The sequence below is a fragment of the Onychostruthus taczanowskii genome, unplaced genomic scaffold (genome assembly GCF_017590055.1).
Source record: "Onychostruthus taczanowskii isolate IOZ18803 unplaced genomic scaffold, ASM1759005v1 scaffold16, whole genome shotgun sequence".
NCBI classification, from domain to species: domain Eukaryota; kingdom Metazoa; phylum Chordata; class Aves; order Passeriformes; family Passeridae; genus Onychostruthus; species Onychostruthus taczanowskii.
This window is the reverse complement of record NW_024498795.1, coordinates 8,809,909-8,828,810: the sequence shown is the minus strand read 5'-3', so window position 1 is coordinate 8,828,810 and position 18,902 is coordinate 8,809,909. Positions and strand designations below refer to the sequence as shown.

Below are 18,902 nucleotides of genomic sequence, written 5' to 3'. Positions count from 1 at the left end.
TGTTTCGTGAGTTCTGTTTACTTCAAATTCCCCCTTAATGCCACAGTGGGGACAATGATATTAATATTCCAGTTTGATTTATAGTCTGCATGCATAGTCTGAAGAGAGCCATAATATTACCTCAGAACAGGTTTTCCAGTTATTGTGCTATAATACGGGGAGATCAGTTGCATAGAAATGGGTAGGCTCAGAATGAGCAGCTCAGGAGCTGATGTATGGCTGAAGTGCTGTAAGCAGTACTTGTGTACTCGTGGTAATGTGGCCTTTTTCCCAGTGGACTGAAATGAAAAATTCTCAAGCTCTTTTGCTTTTGGAACCTGTAGGTTTGAAGTGACCAAATATAAAGAAAGGCAAAACAGTAGGTTTGGAACAAGCACTGACACTTTTATCAATAAAATGGTTGATTTAAAAGGCTGTGGCTGCTCTTATATATTTCCAGAGTCTAACAAAATCTTTTTTCTTTCTTCTTTCTTTTTGGTCTGATGTACAGGTCTACTTGTTTATTCCAACCTTTTAGAAAATCGTTGTGGCATTTAGAAAAGAAAATACCCTTAGGTCCCGGATTTTCTGATACTGCTGGAATACTGAGGGATTGTGGTTTACAGCAGTCACGATGAGGCGAAGCTCAAGTATTGCTGGAAGCAGCAGTCGACAATCTATGATGGCACTGAGAGTGCAGGATAACAACAAGATGGGTCTTCAGACACCTCAGATGTAAGTCTTGCTGGACATGTTCCTAAAAATAAGTATATACAACTAATTCTGAAGAGATTTATCATAGTGTGTTTGAGTGTGAGTAGCAACTGAGGGAAAACAATTGAAACAGTGAGAAGAAGGCTCCTTACATCCAAGGATGTTTGAACACATGCCCCAGTCTTGCAAAACTACTTGCTTTAACCTTTTTGTGTACCTGTGTCAGGTTTCAAATGGTAACACTTACATGTTTCTTAAGAGGTGGCTGGGTGCATCAGTTGACCTTTCTAAGAGGTTGCTGTGATGAAGGTGCTTAGGAATACATGAGAGAGTGTATAGCTCTTGTACGAGTAAAATATGAATTGGTGGAACTAATCACTTGAATCCTTCTCTCTGTTCTTCAGGAAGGACAGAAGCACCTTTGGGAAGCTGAGCATGACCAAATCTGCATCTGGAGCTTCAGAAAGAAAAGTCAGCTGTTTTGGGAACAGGTACGGATAGCTTTTGTTCTCTGCACTGTAAGTGTTCACTGCACTTGTTTTGTTAAAACAAAAAAGGTCCGCAGGTAATTTTGTCATTTTTCTTTCTTGATAGATTTTCATTATAGGGAATAATGGATCTGAGGCAAGCAGACCAGGTCTGCCTTCCTCCAGTCCTTGGTCACTAAACAATGCTGTGGAGCAGGAATTGCTTTGGGAGCTGTTTTTTTTTTTTATTAGTTTGGGAATGATGTGCACTGCAGATCTTAAGAGTATCTCAATACATTTCTTGTTTAAGGAAGAATGACATCTGAAGTGTACTCTGTGTTAGTTTCCTCTCTCTAAGATACAAACCTTCCAAAAATCTATAATCTTTCTGCTTACCCACAACACAGAAAGTCATGAGCTATCTTCTTTGATAGTACCCCAATGTTGTAGGGGTCTATTCCTTTTAAATATTCCTTAAATATTTTAGAGTTTATTTACAGTTGCCAACATGATTTTTTCTTCATCTTTGGGGTATTTTTCTGCTCTCTAAAAGTTTATTTCTTTCCATAAAATGAAGTAAGTATTCATCTAGGATGCAGTAATCCTTTTGTTGTACATGTGGCATCGTAGCTTCCAGGTTGATGATGTCTTTCCAATGACCTTAAATGAACAGAAAACTTCAAGTATCACTTTGTATTACAAATGCAAAGAAAACATAAACATAGCAGTTGTTGTGACTTAAACATGAAGAGAGTTCTTCTTTATAGGTATTGTCACAAGACCTGTATTTATTGTCTGTCCTTAGAGCGAGTGGGGCTGGAGGGTCGCGCAGCAGCCAGTTCGGTGTGTTTGGGACAGAAAAGATAAAGGATCCCAGGCCCCTTCATGACAAGGCATTCATCCAGCAATGTATCAAGAAGCTTTGTGAGGTAACATATTAACTTATTCTGCATTTATGTTATGAAGTGTAAAATGTGCTAATCAAAATGGTTATTTCCCTTGGTTTCAACTATAAATTTTATTTAGTGACTGGTATTCTGTGTTTTGTTTACACAGTTCCTTGTTGAGAATGCTTATGCCCACAATGTTTCCATGAAATCACTACAGTCTCCATCAGTTAAGGACTTTTTAAAGATCTTCACCTTTATCTATAAATTCCTCTGCCCTTCTTATGAGCTGCCTGACTCAAAATTTGAAGAGGAGATTCCCAAAGTTTTTAAAGACCTTGGGTAAGATGATTATTGTTAGTCTCCTGGGCTGAATAGATATGCTATGGCTAGAAATTTAAAAGCTAAGAATTCTGCATTGATAGCTGGGGAGAATGGATAGATTTCTTTATTCAGATGAGATTTTCTTTAGCTCTAGGTTTACTCTCTTGTATTCAGTGTCTGCTATACATTTTATATTTGAACTTGCACAACTATAAGCTCTTGGAATCTTGCTTTGTAATGTAAAATTTAATTGAATATTTATATAGAACTTTGAAAGACAAGACACAATTTTCTTTTACAGACCTTTCTGTTCATTCTGTTAGAATCTAAGAACTGAAATTTCCAGAATTTTGGATCAAGACAATTAAATTTCATTTTAGTTTAAATAAATTTAATTTAGTTTAAAATATGTTTTCCTGCCATTTTTCTCATTCTGCTTTCAAAGCAGAATGTGGAAATAACAAAAATTACCGTTGAGGTGGGAAAAATGCTAAGTAGCTGAGTGGTTTATTGCTGAATTTGTTCAGTGTTTGAAATCATTGATGCCCCAATGCTTTCCAAGAAAGAAAATCCTCTGACTGTTGATAACTGTGAATTTTCAGTCTCATTAAAAAAAAAAGGGAGCATATTTTACTGCTGTAGATTTGAACCTATGATGGAGTCAAAGTGCCAGGGCTCCTTAAATGTTGGTGTAAATCTTTTTTGTTCACTTCTCAGCATTTTAATAAAATTTTGTTTTAATCTATAACATTTGAAACTGCTGACATAGCTTGAAATGTTGAAAAGGATTACACTCTGCTCCACCAAGAGTGTAATTCTGGATAAAAAGACTAATTCTGGCAAGTCACTTGAAGTTTTGGGAGTTCAAGGAACATCTGGACAACACTCTTGATCATATTATTTAGTTGTAAGCAGTCCTATGAGGAGCAAGGAGTTGGATTTGTTGATCCTTACGAATCCCTTTCAAACCAAGATATTCTATGAATCACAAAACGAGAAATCCATGATAATTGAATAAAATAGTACTGGAAGAACGCAACTTGTTTCCTTTGAAGTACAGTACAATTGAGTTTGCTCTTCCTTCTGTGCTTTCATCTACATATAAAAATGTGCTGGTTTGTTTTCATCACTGCCACAGCTATTAAAATGCATCTTCTTTGGCCATACAGGTACCCCTTTGCTCTGTCAAAAAGCTCCATGTACACTGTGGGAGCACCACACACCTGGCCTCAGATTGTGGCAGCTTTGGTTTGGTTAATTGATTGTGTCAAGGTAATGTTTGTCTTAAGATAAATATTTCCACTTTCCAGGCTGGAAGGTTATTTTCAATATGGATCTAGTAAATATTTTCTACAAATCTCTTTGTTTAACATATATGTAGACATACATGTTCTTAGCTGTCATCTGGGAGATGACCCTTAGCCTTATGTTTTAGTAACTTTTAAAGGGAGCTTTTCATGTTATAGTATGATCATTTTTTTCTTTTAATGTATTAAAAAAAATGGCAAAATGATGATCTATAAATACATTAAACATGAGAAGTTAATGAGTATAATCACGGAATAGAACGTGTATCTGCAGTGCAAATGTGACATCTGCCATTCTCTCCTAAATTTGAAATCTAAGGATTGAATTTTCAATTGAAATTATTCAAATATCCCATGATTCTGATACAAAGTGGCAACTTTTGTGTTTGGGTGGGGTGTTTTTATTTAATTTTGGTTTTGTTTGGTTTGTTTGGGTTTTTTAGCAGTGGTAATTGCTGCCAGCTCAGGTCTGAGCAAAATTTGGCATCTGTGACAGAAGCTGACTGCTGCTGAATTGAGCGCCCATGAAAATCCTGTCCTTTTTTGTGCAAAAGACACAAGACAACTTGGCAGTGTTGACTGTTCAGTTCACGCCTCTTTACCTGTGTGTTTAGTCAACACAACACAGGCTCATTCCAACCTGCTTGCTGAAATCATAATCCAGTGTTACTCTGCTTCTTTTCATGAAACCAGTATGGAAACTAATGGATGTCTTCACATTTGCTCTTTGTGTGTGCACCTCTGCTTTTCAGCTGTACAATGCGATCAGGGAAAATGCACCATCCTTTGATGACAGACAGAGCTGGGGAGGAGAGACAGATGATGGAATTGTACATAATAAGGTACCATGAAAAGGAAATTAGAATCAGAATTGCTCAATTGAATTTTGCTATGTGCTGTAACAACAACAAAATTTAATTACAGTTTAGATTGTTGTGTCATGTATTTATAGATTCTTTTGCCTTTTATATTCACAATGCTTTCTAGGAAGTAGAGTAGCATTATATAAAAACCTTATCAACTATTTCCTGAGCAGGTATCATGATCAGTCTATTGGTGAAGACTGGGTATTAAACAAAATGTTCTCCTTAATTTATATTTGCCTTATTCTCCAAGTATCTACTGTTTCAGTTCTCCTTTGTGGAGAAAGGGAATCATTATGCTGTTTATTGTTTTAGTAGAGTTTCTGGTGTATTTTGCTTTAGCACTCAAGACTTCTGAAGTTAACAGCAGTGCAGTGTAAAGACAGTGACTTAATTCTAAATATAGTGACTTGTGCCAATATCTACTCAGTTTACTATGTAAAAATTGCTTGTAAAATTTTATTTCTGAGCCACAAAATAGGGTGGCAGTGTAATTCAGGCTCTTAAAAATCCAACAGATTGCTTTCTTCTTTATTTATCATGGATTATTAGAACTACTCAGATTTAACTCAGTGTTAACTCACAGCAGGTGTTTGGAGAGGGCTGCATTATAAGCTAAAACATTTAATTAGAAATTGCAAAAATCACGTAAAATCATAATTTTGGACTAAGGGTACAACCTGATGGTTGGCAAGTAAAAATGCTTTTAAACTAAATAGGTTCTTCTACACTGACATTTATGCATGTATGTTGATACAAAATTACAATTTGGTGTAATTGCTTCTGAAATATCTGTATCTTAGTGTCTAGTGAATTTGTTTTGCATAACCTTTCTTTAATTCTAGATAAGTACTTTGACATCTGCAGATCTGAATTTTAATGGTCATATTTATAGAAGAGGTCTGTTAAACAGATTTCCAGTTTCCATAAACTATGAGAGAATCATATGCATCAAGATGAAAAATTCTTAAGTATTGTACCTACAATCTTTGTTAATTATCCCAAAAAAATACAGTATCTCCAGACCTTTCTTAATGTGAATTATAGGTGTCTGTTTCTGCCTGAATATAATCTTGACATTCTATGTTCAAAGGGAGGAAAAAAGTTTAATTTTACAAAAGTACAATCGAAGCATTAAAGATATTTTTGCTGTCTGTTTAATTCCACTGATTGAATAGCTTTAGACTATCCAGATATTTTATAGGCCTTGGAATTGTTGAAATGAAAGATTTTTAAATTGTTTTCAGCTTTTCATGGACTACTGTGTGAAGTGCTATGATCTTTTCATGAAAGGGAGAGATACCTTTGAAGAGTTGGATGCTGAAGTACAGTCAAAATTAAGTAAGTTTTCAAATTTTAATTAAGTATGCAATTGTGTTACTGGTTTCTTTTCTCCTGGCATCAGTTTTTTCAGTTTACAAGTGAAAGTGATCTAAGGGAGTCTGAAATTCCTAAGTAAGTTTCAGTTACTTCAACTTAATGCTCTCTTTTTTATATATATTTATCTATATATATATTTAGCAGTACAGATGGTTAGGTTATGATCTGCTGTCAGCTGTAGCTGTGTCACCTTGTTTTTTAATGTCTTTGTCACAGAAGACCAGTATACAGTTCTTCAGATGTGAATGCCATCTATGCAGATGACTCTTGTTTCTGTCTGGCAAAGTTAACACTTTTAAAAAAAGAAAAATATTTTCAGAGGATGCAGACCTCATAAGAAAGTTCAGCCTTTGAAAGATCTGAAAAGAGTCTGCAGGAGTTCCAGACTCCATTGTGAGGATTCCTGTATGTGATTCAGCATGCACCTGAATCACAGGTGTTTGTCTTCAGGGATGTAGAAAATTATTAGGTTTTTTTCACTCACTCATTTCACCACCTACACAAACACAATGTGAGAACAAGGAAGAAAAACATGTCTTACTTTCTTTGCTCTCCTATGAAAAGCCAGACTAAGAGCCCTTTGTTTGCAAACTGGAGTCATCAGTTGGAGAGGAAACAAGCTACCATACTGTTACTGGATATTAGGAAAAAATAATCATCCCATTTTTTGGCAAATGCCAAGTGAAGTTAGGGAAAAGATGCCTCAAGAAGCAAGGAAGTATATGGATAAGAAAGAGGTTGTTAAATAAGCTTGATTTGTTCTAGCTTCACAAGATGGTCCAGACTTATATACTCTCCTGTGGTGTGGGCTGTATGAGAATTTGGAAACCCTTACCTCTTGGGAGTGACTTTGACATGAGGAACCCATGTCTCTTCTTGTTTGTTTTGGGGTTTTTGCCTGATTCTTTTTAATGATAAGTTTCTTGGTTGTTTTTAGATATTTCTTTAGTGTAAAATAATTATCCAGATAATGGGTACTTATTGTGCTGAAGCTAAAGTTCAGATACTCAAAATAGGTAGTGATATTGAGATGAATTTGTAACTTCACTCTCTATTCTGCTCTCCCACAGAGGATTTATTTAATATAGATCCATTCCAGATGGAAAGTTTAGCAGCTGAAAACAAAAGGCTTCAAGAAGAGATTGCAAGACTAGAAAAAGAAAAGGAAAGTGAGCCGGTTAGTAAATTGTGTCTGTTTTTATGGTGGAGTTGAATTTTATAATATTGACCATTTCTGAATGAAGATACTTATGACACATAACAAATGGAAGTTTTGCAGTACTTTGTGATTTTAATTAGGCCAGGTTTTTACAGACTCCATGCCATTATAGAACAAGGCTTTTTCTGTGGAGTCTTCAGTAACCATTTGTTTGATAATGTGCAGATATTTACAGGCGATAATGTCTTATATTGACTGATATATTAATAAAATGCTTGAACCACTTTTTTTTTAATATAAATTTCAATATTATTTTTTCAAATGTGTTGGTATTCAAATATGAGGCATGGGATTCAGTAGTAACAATATATTTTATGGGAAATACTTTGCTTGAGAAGCTGGATTCTGCTTTTAATACATCCTGAGTTCAAAAATGGGTTAGTATCTATGCAGGTGGCAAATTGAGATTCCTGCCAACTGTGCAAAATGTGCTGAGTATATTCCCAGCTTTCCATGCCCTTGTTTTATCTGCCCTCCATATATCATTAGAGTTAACTTATGAACTACCTGTAGTAATAATTGTCTAAAGTAGTGTCTGATGCAAATGAGAGACTTAATGCTGAAATGCAAGAATCTTTTCAGCCTTCTTTGCTGTTAAAGATGCTTGACTTGACTTAGCTGTCACAGAGATAAAAAATTATTAAAGTTCTTTAGTTTTATATTTGTGCTACTGATATTGATCAATTATGCTACTGTCTTGTCTGGAAAGTGAATTATTTTATATTTATCTAAGAGTGGTTGTTCTTTTCACCCATTTCCTAGGACCGTAGAGTTACGCTACGAAATGTGAAATCGTCTCTTCAAGCAGACGTCCAGAAATACCAGGCTTATTTGGCTAATCTGGAATCTCATATAGCCATCCTTGGTCAAAAACTGGAAAGTGTTAATGATGAAGTTGAGACAGCAGGTAAGGAGGCTTAATCACAGTCAGGACAGTGAAACTAGAAATAGTCTTCAAATAATTGTAGATCTTAGCTTGAGCACAGAGCGAGATACTTGGAGTAGGATGATGCTACAAATATACTTTCCAGAATGGATTGCTAATAAAGATTTTTTTTGTCTAATAGCTCTTTGTACACTGGATTAATGAAACAGTACTGACATGTAATAATTATGTTATTTACTCATAAAATACAGAGGTGAGGTTTACGTATATAGGCTGGTATTTTATGTCCATTTCACAAATGTTTTATGAACTTAGAAATGGAAGTAGAAGCAACGAAGCAGGAGAATGCCCGGCTCCGGCACATCTTAGATAACCAAAAGTACTCAGCTGCGGACATTGAGAGAATAAATCATGAGAGAAATGAGCTGCAGCAAACCATTAACAAGCTGACTAAGGAACTGGAAGCAGAAGAACATCAGCTGTGGAATGAAGAGCTAAAATATGCTAGGAATAAAGAGGCGGTATGTGAAAACCCCACTACACTCAGAGGTGGCTGCCAGTTTTCATCATGCACGCTTAAAATTGGAGTCTTGATAATTTCTTTGCTAAATAATCTAACACCACCATACATGTATCTAACCAGGCAACACTGACAAGAATGGCCTCTGTTTACAATACTTCTGAAAAATGTTTCCTTTTTTATTTTCCATTTTCTGTTTTGCGCTTAATGAAAATGTAATTTTTTTTCTGTATCATAAGAGATGTATCTAGAATATGAAGAGCCATCCGCTCTCACTGCTATAGCATTAAGAGCTTTGGTAACATTAGCATGCCATGCTTTGATAACACAAGAAATTACAGGCTAATGTTAATATTTCAGAGCAAGGAAGTAAGGCAAAACCAGTGAATTTGAATCAATAGCTTTGCACGCATTAAGGCCTGATTAGTTCTTTGTGTAGAAATTGTACCATTTTTCAAGGGCTAAGTTCAATCCCCTCAAACAGAATGAAAAGATATAGTCCTGTAAGTGATGGGATTTAAAAGCTTCTGCTTTGCCAATTGGTGAACTAAAGAAAAAAGTTGCAAATATATTTGGTAGGGTTACCCTTTATCAAGCACTTGTATTAACTTAAATCCTCATGTGAAAGTATGAGTTTATACACAAAACTGGAAAAAAAAACCCGTGGGTTTTTTAACATTTGCATATAAATAGCACTTATTAATTAGAAATTAGAGCATTTAATAAAGTTTGTTTAGAGGCATGCTCAAGTTAGTTTGTTACTATGATGTGTGGCATTTCCTGTCAAAAGTAATGAGGGAAGGCATATTGACCTGATAATTGATCATTGGTTTAGTATTATTTTCCACCATGTTTTTAGTTCCCTATCAGCTAATTCTCAAAAACTTGAGGCAAATGAATATGGAAAACCACAGGTGAAACCATTCAGTGTTCTCAGCCATATACACTAAGAAATCTCAGTGTGAAAACTGTGAAAGAATCATAAAACAGCACCTAATGCAGCAAATTGCTGGACTGGCATTACATACAGCTGTTGAATACTGTGGGGTAACAAGACATTATGGCTATAGAGAGTAACTCGGGAACTTGTTTAAAGTACTATATGAATACTTCTTGCAAATCTTTTCACTTGTATCTCTTCTATGATTTGTGCCCTTTTCTCTGAGCAGATCGAAATGCAACTGGCAGAGTATCATAAACTGGCTCGAAAGCTGAAATTAATTCCAGTAAGTGCTGAGAATTCCAAAGGCCACGACTTTGAGATTCAGTTTAATCCTGAGGCGGGACCAAATTGCCTCGTCAAATACAGAACTCAGATCAAGGTAAGTAAAGTCAACACTTAAGGCTTTAGATACCACTCACAAAAAAGGTGTGTTTCTTTGGAAATGCTGGGAAGGTCTCTCAAGCTCACAATGAAATGTCATTGAAAAGCTTGTGTGATGAGTCACCATAATTACATTGTAGTATGTGAAAGAAATTTGGTATTGGAGAATACAGTAGCCTAAAAAAAATAACAGAAAAAGATGTACTGGGGTACATCTTGGTTCAAATAAGCAAATTGCATTTGTTGGATCTTCTTGTATGCGTATTACAGGCTCCCCTCATGGAGATCATCAACGACACTGAGGAAGAAATTAGTAAAGCTACTCAACGGAAGATTACTTTGGAAGATACTTTGGAACAGGTGCGTTGGTTAATGAAGATTAACACCAAGATACCAACCCTAAAACCTTATCTGCTGCTTTCATTCAACCTTTTGCATGGGTAAAGTGTGGTGTGGTGGGTTGGTTTTTTGGATTGGTTGGGGTTTTTCTGAGGACAAGTGAAGGGGGAGAAGCTGTGAGAAAACTGCTTTAATTGTGATGGAACCTAGAAGTTTTTCTAAGAACTGGGGTCTTTGTTGGTTGAAATATTGTGTATTCCCTGAATTACAGTTTATGTAGCTTACATATATTTGACCAAAAACATTGGAAGCATTTGTTTTTAATAAGTTGCCCGTTCCAGTTGATTGTGTGGCTTACCATCACTGACAAATTGTCATCAGGAAGAATTTTAGTAATACTGGATTTGGGATGGATTGAACGAAGGAAAATTTTATTTCCTTATTTTTCTACCTTTACCTCAGTTTTTATTGCTGGGCATGATGTTATGTGGTATGAAATGTCCTCTTGGCCGGCTGGCCTGGCTATGCACCTTCCCAGTCTCTTGCCTGTCCCTGCCATACTCAGTGAGGGGCCCTGGGAGGAATAGAAGGCCTTGGAATGCTGTGCTAGCACTGTTTTCAGCAGTAGCCAAAACATTGGTGTGTTACCAACACTGTTTTAGCCCCTTATCCAAAACGAAGCATAATACAGACTGCTATGAAGAAAGGTAATGCCATCCCAGCCTAGCCTAGTTTAATTGGTTTTTTTGGAGCTACCAGATGTGCTTTGTGATGGCACGGATTTATATGTTGGAATACTTTTTGAACTATACTTCATTGGTTATGTTTTCATCATAGGTGAATGTAATGCTAGAGGACAAGAAACGCAATGTGAAAATGCTGACAGAAGAAGCTGAAAAGCTGGATGATCTTTACCAGCAGAAGCTTAAGGTAGAACTTCTTACAGCTTGATGAAAACTTATCCTTAATGATACCCTTATCCTTAATTTTAGTATTTATAGATAAATTTTTGGGTTGCATTTTTGTTTGGGCTTCTGCCTTTGCCTTCTTCCCTTCCTATTACAGGATTTTTTCATTCTTTTCAGAAAAGTGATTTTACTGCTATCTTAACTGCATCAGTTTTCACTTTCTTGCAAGAGAATCTGGCATCATACTGTAGCAGATCCTGTAAATCATAAATTACTGCATCCAGTAATAAAAGCAGCAACAATCATCTGACCTCGGGATGTCTCCAGACATGTGCTTGAAGGAGATTTTAGGATTAACAGGATCTGCCTTGTCTAATCAATTTGTATATAATAAATACATTTACAGTTTTTAGTAAACATGTTTAATCAGCTTCTGTAAAAACTAAGAAAAACAGGGATTGACCAAAAGCATGTTAAATTGTTTTAATGATCTGAAACTGTTGCTTCCTTTCCCAGCACAGGAGCAATCCCTATCCTTTTCCCCACTTGCAGTTCAGCTACAAAACATAGCCCTCGCTGTTAAAAACTGACTGGGTATTTCGGTACCTCCCAACTCCTCTGGCAACACTGCTTTAGTGGGGTTGCAGTGCCCTGCAGAAAAATGTTCATTGAACTAAGCCAGTATTTACCATAAATGCTGTTGTAAATCCAAACTCCTGTGCTACAGCCATGAAACAGGGCTATTTCACTACTAATACCTGCTGAGGCAGGTATATATAGGTATATAAAGGCAATTAATTTAGTTTATATTTTGCAAAACCACATGACATTTAGCTTTTGATCTGTGCTCTTGCATATACTTTTCTCTAAAGTTAAGTTCATAAAATACACGCTCGCCGCCAGATGTTTATAATAAGACATAGTCATGTAATTCCTCTTCTAATTTTTAAAATGCTGTTTGTAAGTCTTAAGTATTAAAATTATTTTTGAAGGATGATGTTTCAGTAATCTACCAGAATTGCATGTTGAGTTGAAGGCAGAATTTTGTTGGTTTTGTGGATTGTATAGCACCAACAGACATATTCTCCTTGAAGAGATGATTATTTGGAATTGTACTCTCTTTCAGACAAAAAGGAAAACCTGTTTTCTTACTCAAATGTGGTTGTATTTTTTTAACCTAGAAACAGTTGTTCATGGTGTGCCATTTCTAAGCTATTTAGACTATCTTGTAGTAAACAACACTTTTTGAATGTTGAAGGGAAAGGTTTCCCTTCCTCTGAAGGGAAAATAGCTGCAACACGAGCCTTTAAATTTGATTAAAGGAATAAAGAGGGGGTTAGGCTTATTCTGGGATGGGGATGATACAGAAAACCGCTGAAACTTTAGGTTTGGGGGGGATGTCCTTGAGAGTTTTTTTCAGTTCTGAACTTGGAGCCGCTTTTGTGAATTTTGAATTCAAGCAATAGGATATACCTGAGAAAGGCCATTTTTTCTCCTCTTTCCTTATGGCTATAGGAGATAGAAGAGGAAGAGCAGAAATGTGCAAATGAACTGGAATCGTTAAAGAAGCATAAACAGTTACTTGAGAGTGGCGTCTATGAAGGTCTCAGTGAAGCCACAAATGAATTGCATGATCTCCAAAGACAGTAAGATTCATAATTTCCATGTTTGCCTTGTTTATTTTGGTTTTTAAGGATAAAGATATTTCCTTGAATGTAACATAAAGTTGTTTCAGCACGTATCCATCTCAGTGTATTAATTTCACAAGTTAACAACTGAAAGATGTTTTTCCTCAACAGTATTTTGCTAAAATATTTTTCTGCTGTATCAGAACTCCTGTTTTCCATATAATATTTTTTTTATATATGGTTATAGCTAAGAAATTAGTTTGTTTCCAAACTTACGTGACAACTGCATTTTATACCTCAAAGTCTGGAAAGAGCATTCGGACTCTAAGGTACATTGTTTCTTATCAGTGAGCATAATACAGTCCTTTGGTTTTTTTTAAGTTGAGTGTTAATATATTGTAACATGGTTCAAATTAATAGTAATGGGAAAAAAGTATGGCTAAATATGATGATAAATCAGATTGGAAGTGATTGTTTTAAATGTCAGGAATTCTCTAATTATGGACATGACCTTCTAAGTATCTTTACCTTTTAGATATCAAGTTGTTTTGCAAACAACAACAGAAGAGAAGAGAAAAATTGGTGCTAACTTGAGTCGTCTTATAGAAACAGTTGCTACTCATATAGCATCTATAGTGGTAAGCTAAAATTTGATATTCAGAATTAAATCTCTCTAGAGGCATTTGCAGTTAAACACTTGGAAATTAGAGCTTACTCTTTCTAAGGAAGTATCAATTATTTAGCTGCTGCCCTGAGTCCACGGATTCTAGTTAAATTTTCTGACAAAACCTTTGGTATAAATAAGCAGAATTGATCATTAAGTTTCAGCAGTAACATCCTGTCAGGTTAAACCTGCTTCTGATAGATGTCTTTCAGGAAACTGTTTAACTGAAATCAGTTAACCCGTGCAATGACTGCTTAAAATGTTTTAGCAGAATGAGTAAAATGCAGACTATGATAAAGCTAATAAAACTTTCTGTACCTCTTTTCTAGAAATACCTTGATGAACAGAATGTAAGAATTTACAAAGATGATGAAGAATTCATGCCTGAAGATCTATTGTCACACTTGAGCAACATTCTAGACACTTATAAAAAGAAGGCTGAAAGTATCTAATCACTAGAGAGATGAAGATAAAAATGTTGCATTTCTGAAGCTCTAGTATGCTGCCTTCTAAAGGGATGGGTACTTAGCTGTGTTTAGCACTGAAACTGGTTTTAAGTGGAAGGAAGTAGTTATGAACGTTCTTTGTTTTGTTGACACAAATACATTTAAGAATTAAACAAAATATTTGCATTTTCTTAAAAAATGCTTTGCTCAGACTTTGTACTTTCAATAGCATATGTATGCGTTTAGGGCACACACATCACAGACAGTTCACATCCTTCTCCAAGCCTTATTTTGCTAGCAAGACTAAATGTAAATGTCTCTCTTCTGCTTGTTCAGTTACCTATGAAACTGCACAGAGACACCTCTTACATGACTAAAAAATCAAAACCTCTTTTGAAAAGGTTAGTCCTTACATAGTAGTCTTGTAAATAATCTAGAAAAAGAAACACAGTAGTTTGAAAACCAAGCTTTGTCTTTAGCTGCTCATACTCCCAGATGAAACTTCACTGAACTTCTTGAATATGTGTACCAGACAAAGCTCTAAATAGGACATCATATAAATGCTGGCTGTATATCTAATAATTTGTAGGTTTGGTGCATGTTAGATACATCAAAATGCTCTAAAATGTCTGTATTCTTCTGTATTCTTCTTGTTAGCCAGTTGGACAGACTTTGACTTTTCCTCAGGAAAGTAGCAGTAGAATTACTGTATAGGCAGCTCTGGTCCAAATACTTTGAAAAAAGTGGATTGATGCTATGTGAAAGTAGTATATTTTTATCTATTCTGTGTATAATTTTGTGTTAAAAAATAAATAAGTAAAACCCAGCATCCATATCTTGGATAGTTTATGATGGTATTTCCTAATGAAAGCATTGAAGTATTTGAGTGTTTTTAGAGGACAGACATTCAAATATACAAAGATAACAACAATTTTGCAGTTGTTTAAAGGCATTTAGCAGCTGATAGACAAAGGAAGCTGCTCCTCAATTCTACAATATTTGAATGCAGCACGGATGCCTAGGATATACAACAAAACTTGAGTTACACCATCTAAACACAGACTGCAGATAAAAACTGAATTGTCTAATTCTAGGCTATTTTTGCAGAATGAGTTTAAAACTCAGTTGTTCTTAACATAGTGCGTGAATCTTCTTGCCCTGGTACGAGTATTTTGTTTCAGATATGATAATGATGACATTATTTGAGCTTCTAATTTTCTGTTCCTTTTTTTATACTCCAAAATTCTAATTTGACAGCTAGAAAAGTCTTCCCACAGGTGGGAAGTTTTTATGCTTTCTTTTGTTGTCCTCTTCTCTTTCCTTTACAGACTTACTTTTTGTTTTCTGTAACAAACTAGTCTTTACTACATCCCAGTTCCTTCTCTTCAGTTTTTTCCTTTTGTGATCTCTTTAACATTTTTGTTATCTAAAGCGAGGTAGCTTTAGATAATCTAAGGGAGCAAAACTATGAGCCGCAGATGAGAACCACATTCCTTTAAACTATGTGCTTATTTAGGGGCTATGCTCTCTTTTGACTCCCCCATACCTGTTTATCTCTGCTTCTATAGCTGATCTTGTGTTTTTAGCATCTGTATGTTCCTTGCCATGTGCAGTAGTCAGTTGATTAAATGAGAGCAAAATAAATGGCATTTCCATTGGCCCTAATGAACATGGGTCAAAGAATCACAATGCCTTTGCTTAATGCACTGGCCAATGTAACATTCTGAAATTAAAGTAGTCCAAATAATAAAAAAAAAATCATGTTAGTAACATTGGTAATGTGTTTGTTATTAATCTGTATGTCAGTTAAGCTAAACCGCCTTTAGAACCACTTCAAATTTGGATCTAGGTTCTGTAAAATACTATGGGGCTGTGTGTTGTAATCTAACAGCTCAACATCAGGCAATGCTTGCTAGGTACTATGTCTTCACAATTTAAAAATTGAGGGAATTTTTTAATCCCTGTTCAACATGTTTTCTCTGTGATATTGAAAGTCAGGCAGTTATTTTTGATTTGTGTTCTGGAATGTGACTTCTAAATTTAGGCAGTAGGCACTAGAACATAATTATTGCTCTTGGTTTTAGTTTTGTTTCTTTATTGGAATATAAAGTCTTAATGAGAAAGTACCACGGCACCTGTACATTTCAGTAGTATGAGTCATTTGTAAATGTTGGCTCTTGTATGGATACAGTTGCCTCATTTAGTGCTAGTGTACCTTTTGTACAGTTTAATGTGTCAATTTTTGTATTCTTACACTCAATAAAATTACTGATTTTTACTGCAAGTGTAGAAATATGACATAAAATCCCAATCATCTGACTTTCCTTAAGGAACTAGATAATCATTTTAGCAGCAGATACTAATTCCCTGGCTCTCCTTGCTGTTGAACGTGCATTGTGTAGGGGAAAAATAAAATACAGAAAACATCTTCAGGTAAGTTTTAGAGGAATAAAAATTGCTTTAACCTTTTTAAAAATAGATGGCTTTTTAAAAATTCTTGGGAGCGTAGGGCCAAGCTACTTTGACAATGATTTTTGTAGTGTTCTTTTGGCATTAATCTCACCAACCAGCCTTTTGCTGTCTTCATATTACATAATTGTTTCCTTTACATGACTACTCTTGCATCTGCTTTATTATTATTATTTAGCTATAAAAAATAACACTTGATGCTGTAGAAGCATGCTGGAAGTCTGTAGCTTTCTTCTTTTCTCTAGGGTATGTTGGTTTTTTTTCATATTTTGTTGTCAGAAACTCATCACCATCAAGAATGTGGTAGTTCATTTCTTGAGTGCATCATGTAGATTCATTCAGGTTGGAAAGGGCTTCTAATTTCATTGAGTCCAACTGTTAATCTAACATTGCCCAGACCACCACTCAACCATGTCTCTGAGTGCCAAATCCTCATGACTTATAAATGCCTCCAGGGCTGGTGATTCAACCACTTCCTTGAGCAGCCTGTTCCAATGCTTGACAACTCCTGCTGTGAAGAAACTTTTCCCAATAGCCTATTTAAACCTCCTCTGCTGCAACCTGTGCCTGCTCAGGCTTTAACTTTGCAGTGTCTTATATGAGGCTTCCGCAATGCTTTTCATTGGTTTTGCCAACATAAAGCATGGCATGCCAATGCAAGCCTTTGGTTCTGAGCTGGGTAACAATTTGTGCTCTGTGGTTCTGTAATACTTCCAAGAGTTTGCCTGCTCTGGCCTTTTATGGGAGCTCTCATCCCTGCTCCAACTTCTGTGGTAGAATTAAAAAAAAGCTATATTTTTTTATGTTCTTTTTTGAAAGAGTAAGAAAGAGGAAAAAGTCAATAGCTGAAGACATTCCCTTTTCAGTAACAGGGGCAGCTCCCTCAGTGCAATGCTCTGGTGAAAAAGGAAGACTCTGGTCTCTCACGCTAAATGATTCTAAAGCAATGGAGATTTTGTTAACAAGGGTATTGCTTATTCATTCCTAATCTACAGGTTATTTGGTATTCAAGCATTTTGAGCTCTGCAAACAATCTGAAGAGACTATATATAATCTCCTCTTTGGGTTACACTTGTTTGCTTTAATACTGGAAACCTTCGTGTGTCCTTTAGAGCCAGTTAACCTTCCTCTTTTGGCAGTAGTACAGAACAGGGAATTTACCTGTTTTTTCAATACTTCCTGTCTACAGATTTTTGGCTGTGAAAGGGTCCTGGTATGATGAAATCATGTATCACTGAGTCTTTTTTGCTTGCAAAGCTCTCCATCTTATAGGGCTATTGAATCTTCATCAGGATTTTACATTTTAGGTGCTTGATGGAAGTTTTGATGGTATTTATTCCTTTTTAAGAAATGGAAGAAGCACAGAAGACACAAAGGCTTCAGTGTCCCCCACTGGATGAGGGACTATCAATGTCTTAGCCAGTATCATATCTAAAGGCTGTGCACTGACATCTTCAGTCCTCTATCAGGAGATTCACAGAGACCAATCACTCAGCCTGAGGAAACTCTTAATTTCACAGGTTGTGGGGTTTGGTGGTTTTTTTTTTTGGTAGGACTTGATCTGTTTGCAGGATTTTTCTAGACATGACAGATGCCAGGTCTGTTGTCCACTACTGCCCACTGGAAAGTGGACCTTTTTGTGAACCATGGTTCTGCTGAGGTAGACAGGATCACATGTCTGTCTACAGGATGATTGGCTGCACTTGGCTGCACTGTCCCTTCATTACAGAAGTTCTTATCAACAGCTTAATGATAACAAGGAGCCTTTTTGATGTGTGGTCCATATGTTGTTTTCCCTAGCACCTCATACACGAGACCACAGTTTTAATTGGCAGTGACCTGATAAGCATTTTAGTCTCAAGAACCCTTTGCACAAGGCAAAGATTTAAAAGGATGTCTGTTACTCTAATTTCACCTCCAAAGAAACACTTATCAGTCTGGCAAGACTCCAAAGCAGAAGGAAAGGTGATGGAATGTGTGTAAGTCTTTTGAAACAAGCAAGATGTATATAATTTTATTTCACTTTTCCTACAAAGATTCAGAATAGTGCATGCCTTTGTACTGGTAGAAGTCATGTGGTTCTGAGAACACTGAACACAAGCACAGTCATGCATGACAACTGGTATGCCCAGCTGAAAGGCATTCACTATGCTGGAAAAAAGCATCTGGAGTTACTAGTTCTAACTATCTGGAAGGTCTTGATTAGCAATGGAAATCACATTACATTTGAAATGCAGAGTGGACACCAAATAATGGGGTCTGCTTGACTACTGCTGGGTGGTGACTTACCATCTTCTTCCCCCCTCCCAAAGGTTAGGCCATCACTCGTAACAAAGTCATAAGGAAAGCTGCAGAGTTGAGTCACACAAGACAAGAAAGGGAAAACAGCAAGAGGTTGCACAGATCATGCAAGTAGGTATTTTAAGAGAAAACCACTCACTTGAAAAATATAGAATTGTAAAGGTATAAACAACAAATCAAGGAATGACAATTTGGCATTAATGAGGATCTCTTCCAGCAACTGCTGGATGGTTTGATTCTGCAGAAGCTACTCCTCAGGTCTTTTATTATGGGTGCT

At 36.1% G+C, this 18,902-nt stretch overlaps 1 protein-coding gene across 1 annotated transcript; it reads left to right on the top strand.

Moving 5' to 3' along the window:
• Window positions 1-504: 504 nt before the first annotated feature.
• On the top strand, window positions 505-14,039 carry NDC80 (NDC80 kinetochore complex component). The gene is made up of 16 exons (XM_041399359.1): window positions 505-714; window positions 1,098-1,184; window positions 1,966-2,089; window positions 2,217-2,389; window positions 3,541-3,643; window positions 4,431-4,520; window positions 5,789-5,882; window positions 6,992-7,098; window positions 7,903-8,047; window positions 8,342-8,547; window positions 9,716-9,868; window positions 10,141-10,230; window positions 11,047-11,139; window positions 12,633-12,763; window positions 13,281-13,383; window positions 13,739-14,039. The coding sequence occupies exons 1-16, from the start codon at window positions 614-616 to the stop codon at window positions 13,859-13,861; spliced, it is 1,923 nt and encodes a 640-aa protein (XP_041255293.1). The 5' UTR covers window positions 505-613; the 3' UTR covers window positions 13,862-14,039.
• Window positions 14,040-18,902: the final 4,863 nt, after the last annotated feature.

Excerpts from the sequence above, each read along its gene's own strand:
- NDC80 (XM_041399359.1), top strand. The coding sequence starts at position 614 with ATGAGGCGAAGCTCAAGTATTGCTGGAAGCAGCAGTCGACAATCTATG. Across the intron at positions 7,099-7,902 it reads AAGAAAAGGAAAGTGAGCCG|GACCGTAGAGTTACGCTACG; the intron begins GTTAGTAAATTG and ends CCCATTTCCTAG. Across the intron at positions 12,764-13,280 it reads TTGCATGATCTCCAAAGACA|ATATCAAGTTGTTTTGCAAA; the intron begins GTAAGATTCATA and ends TTTACCTTTTAG.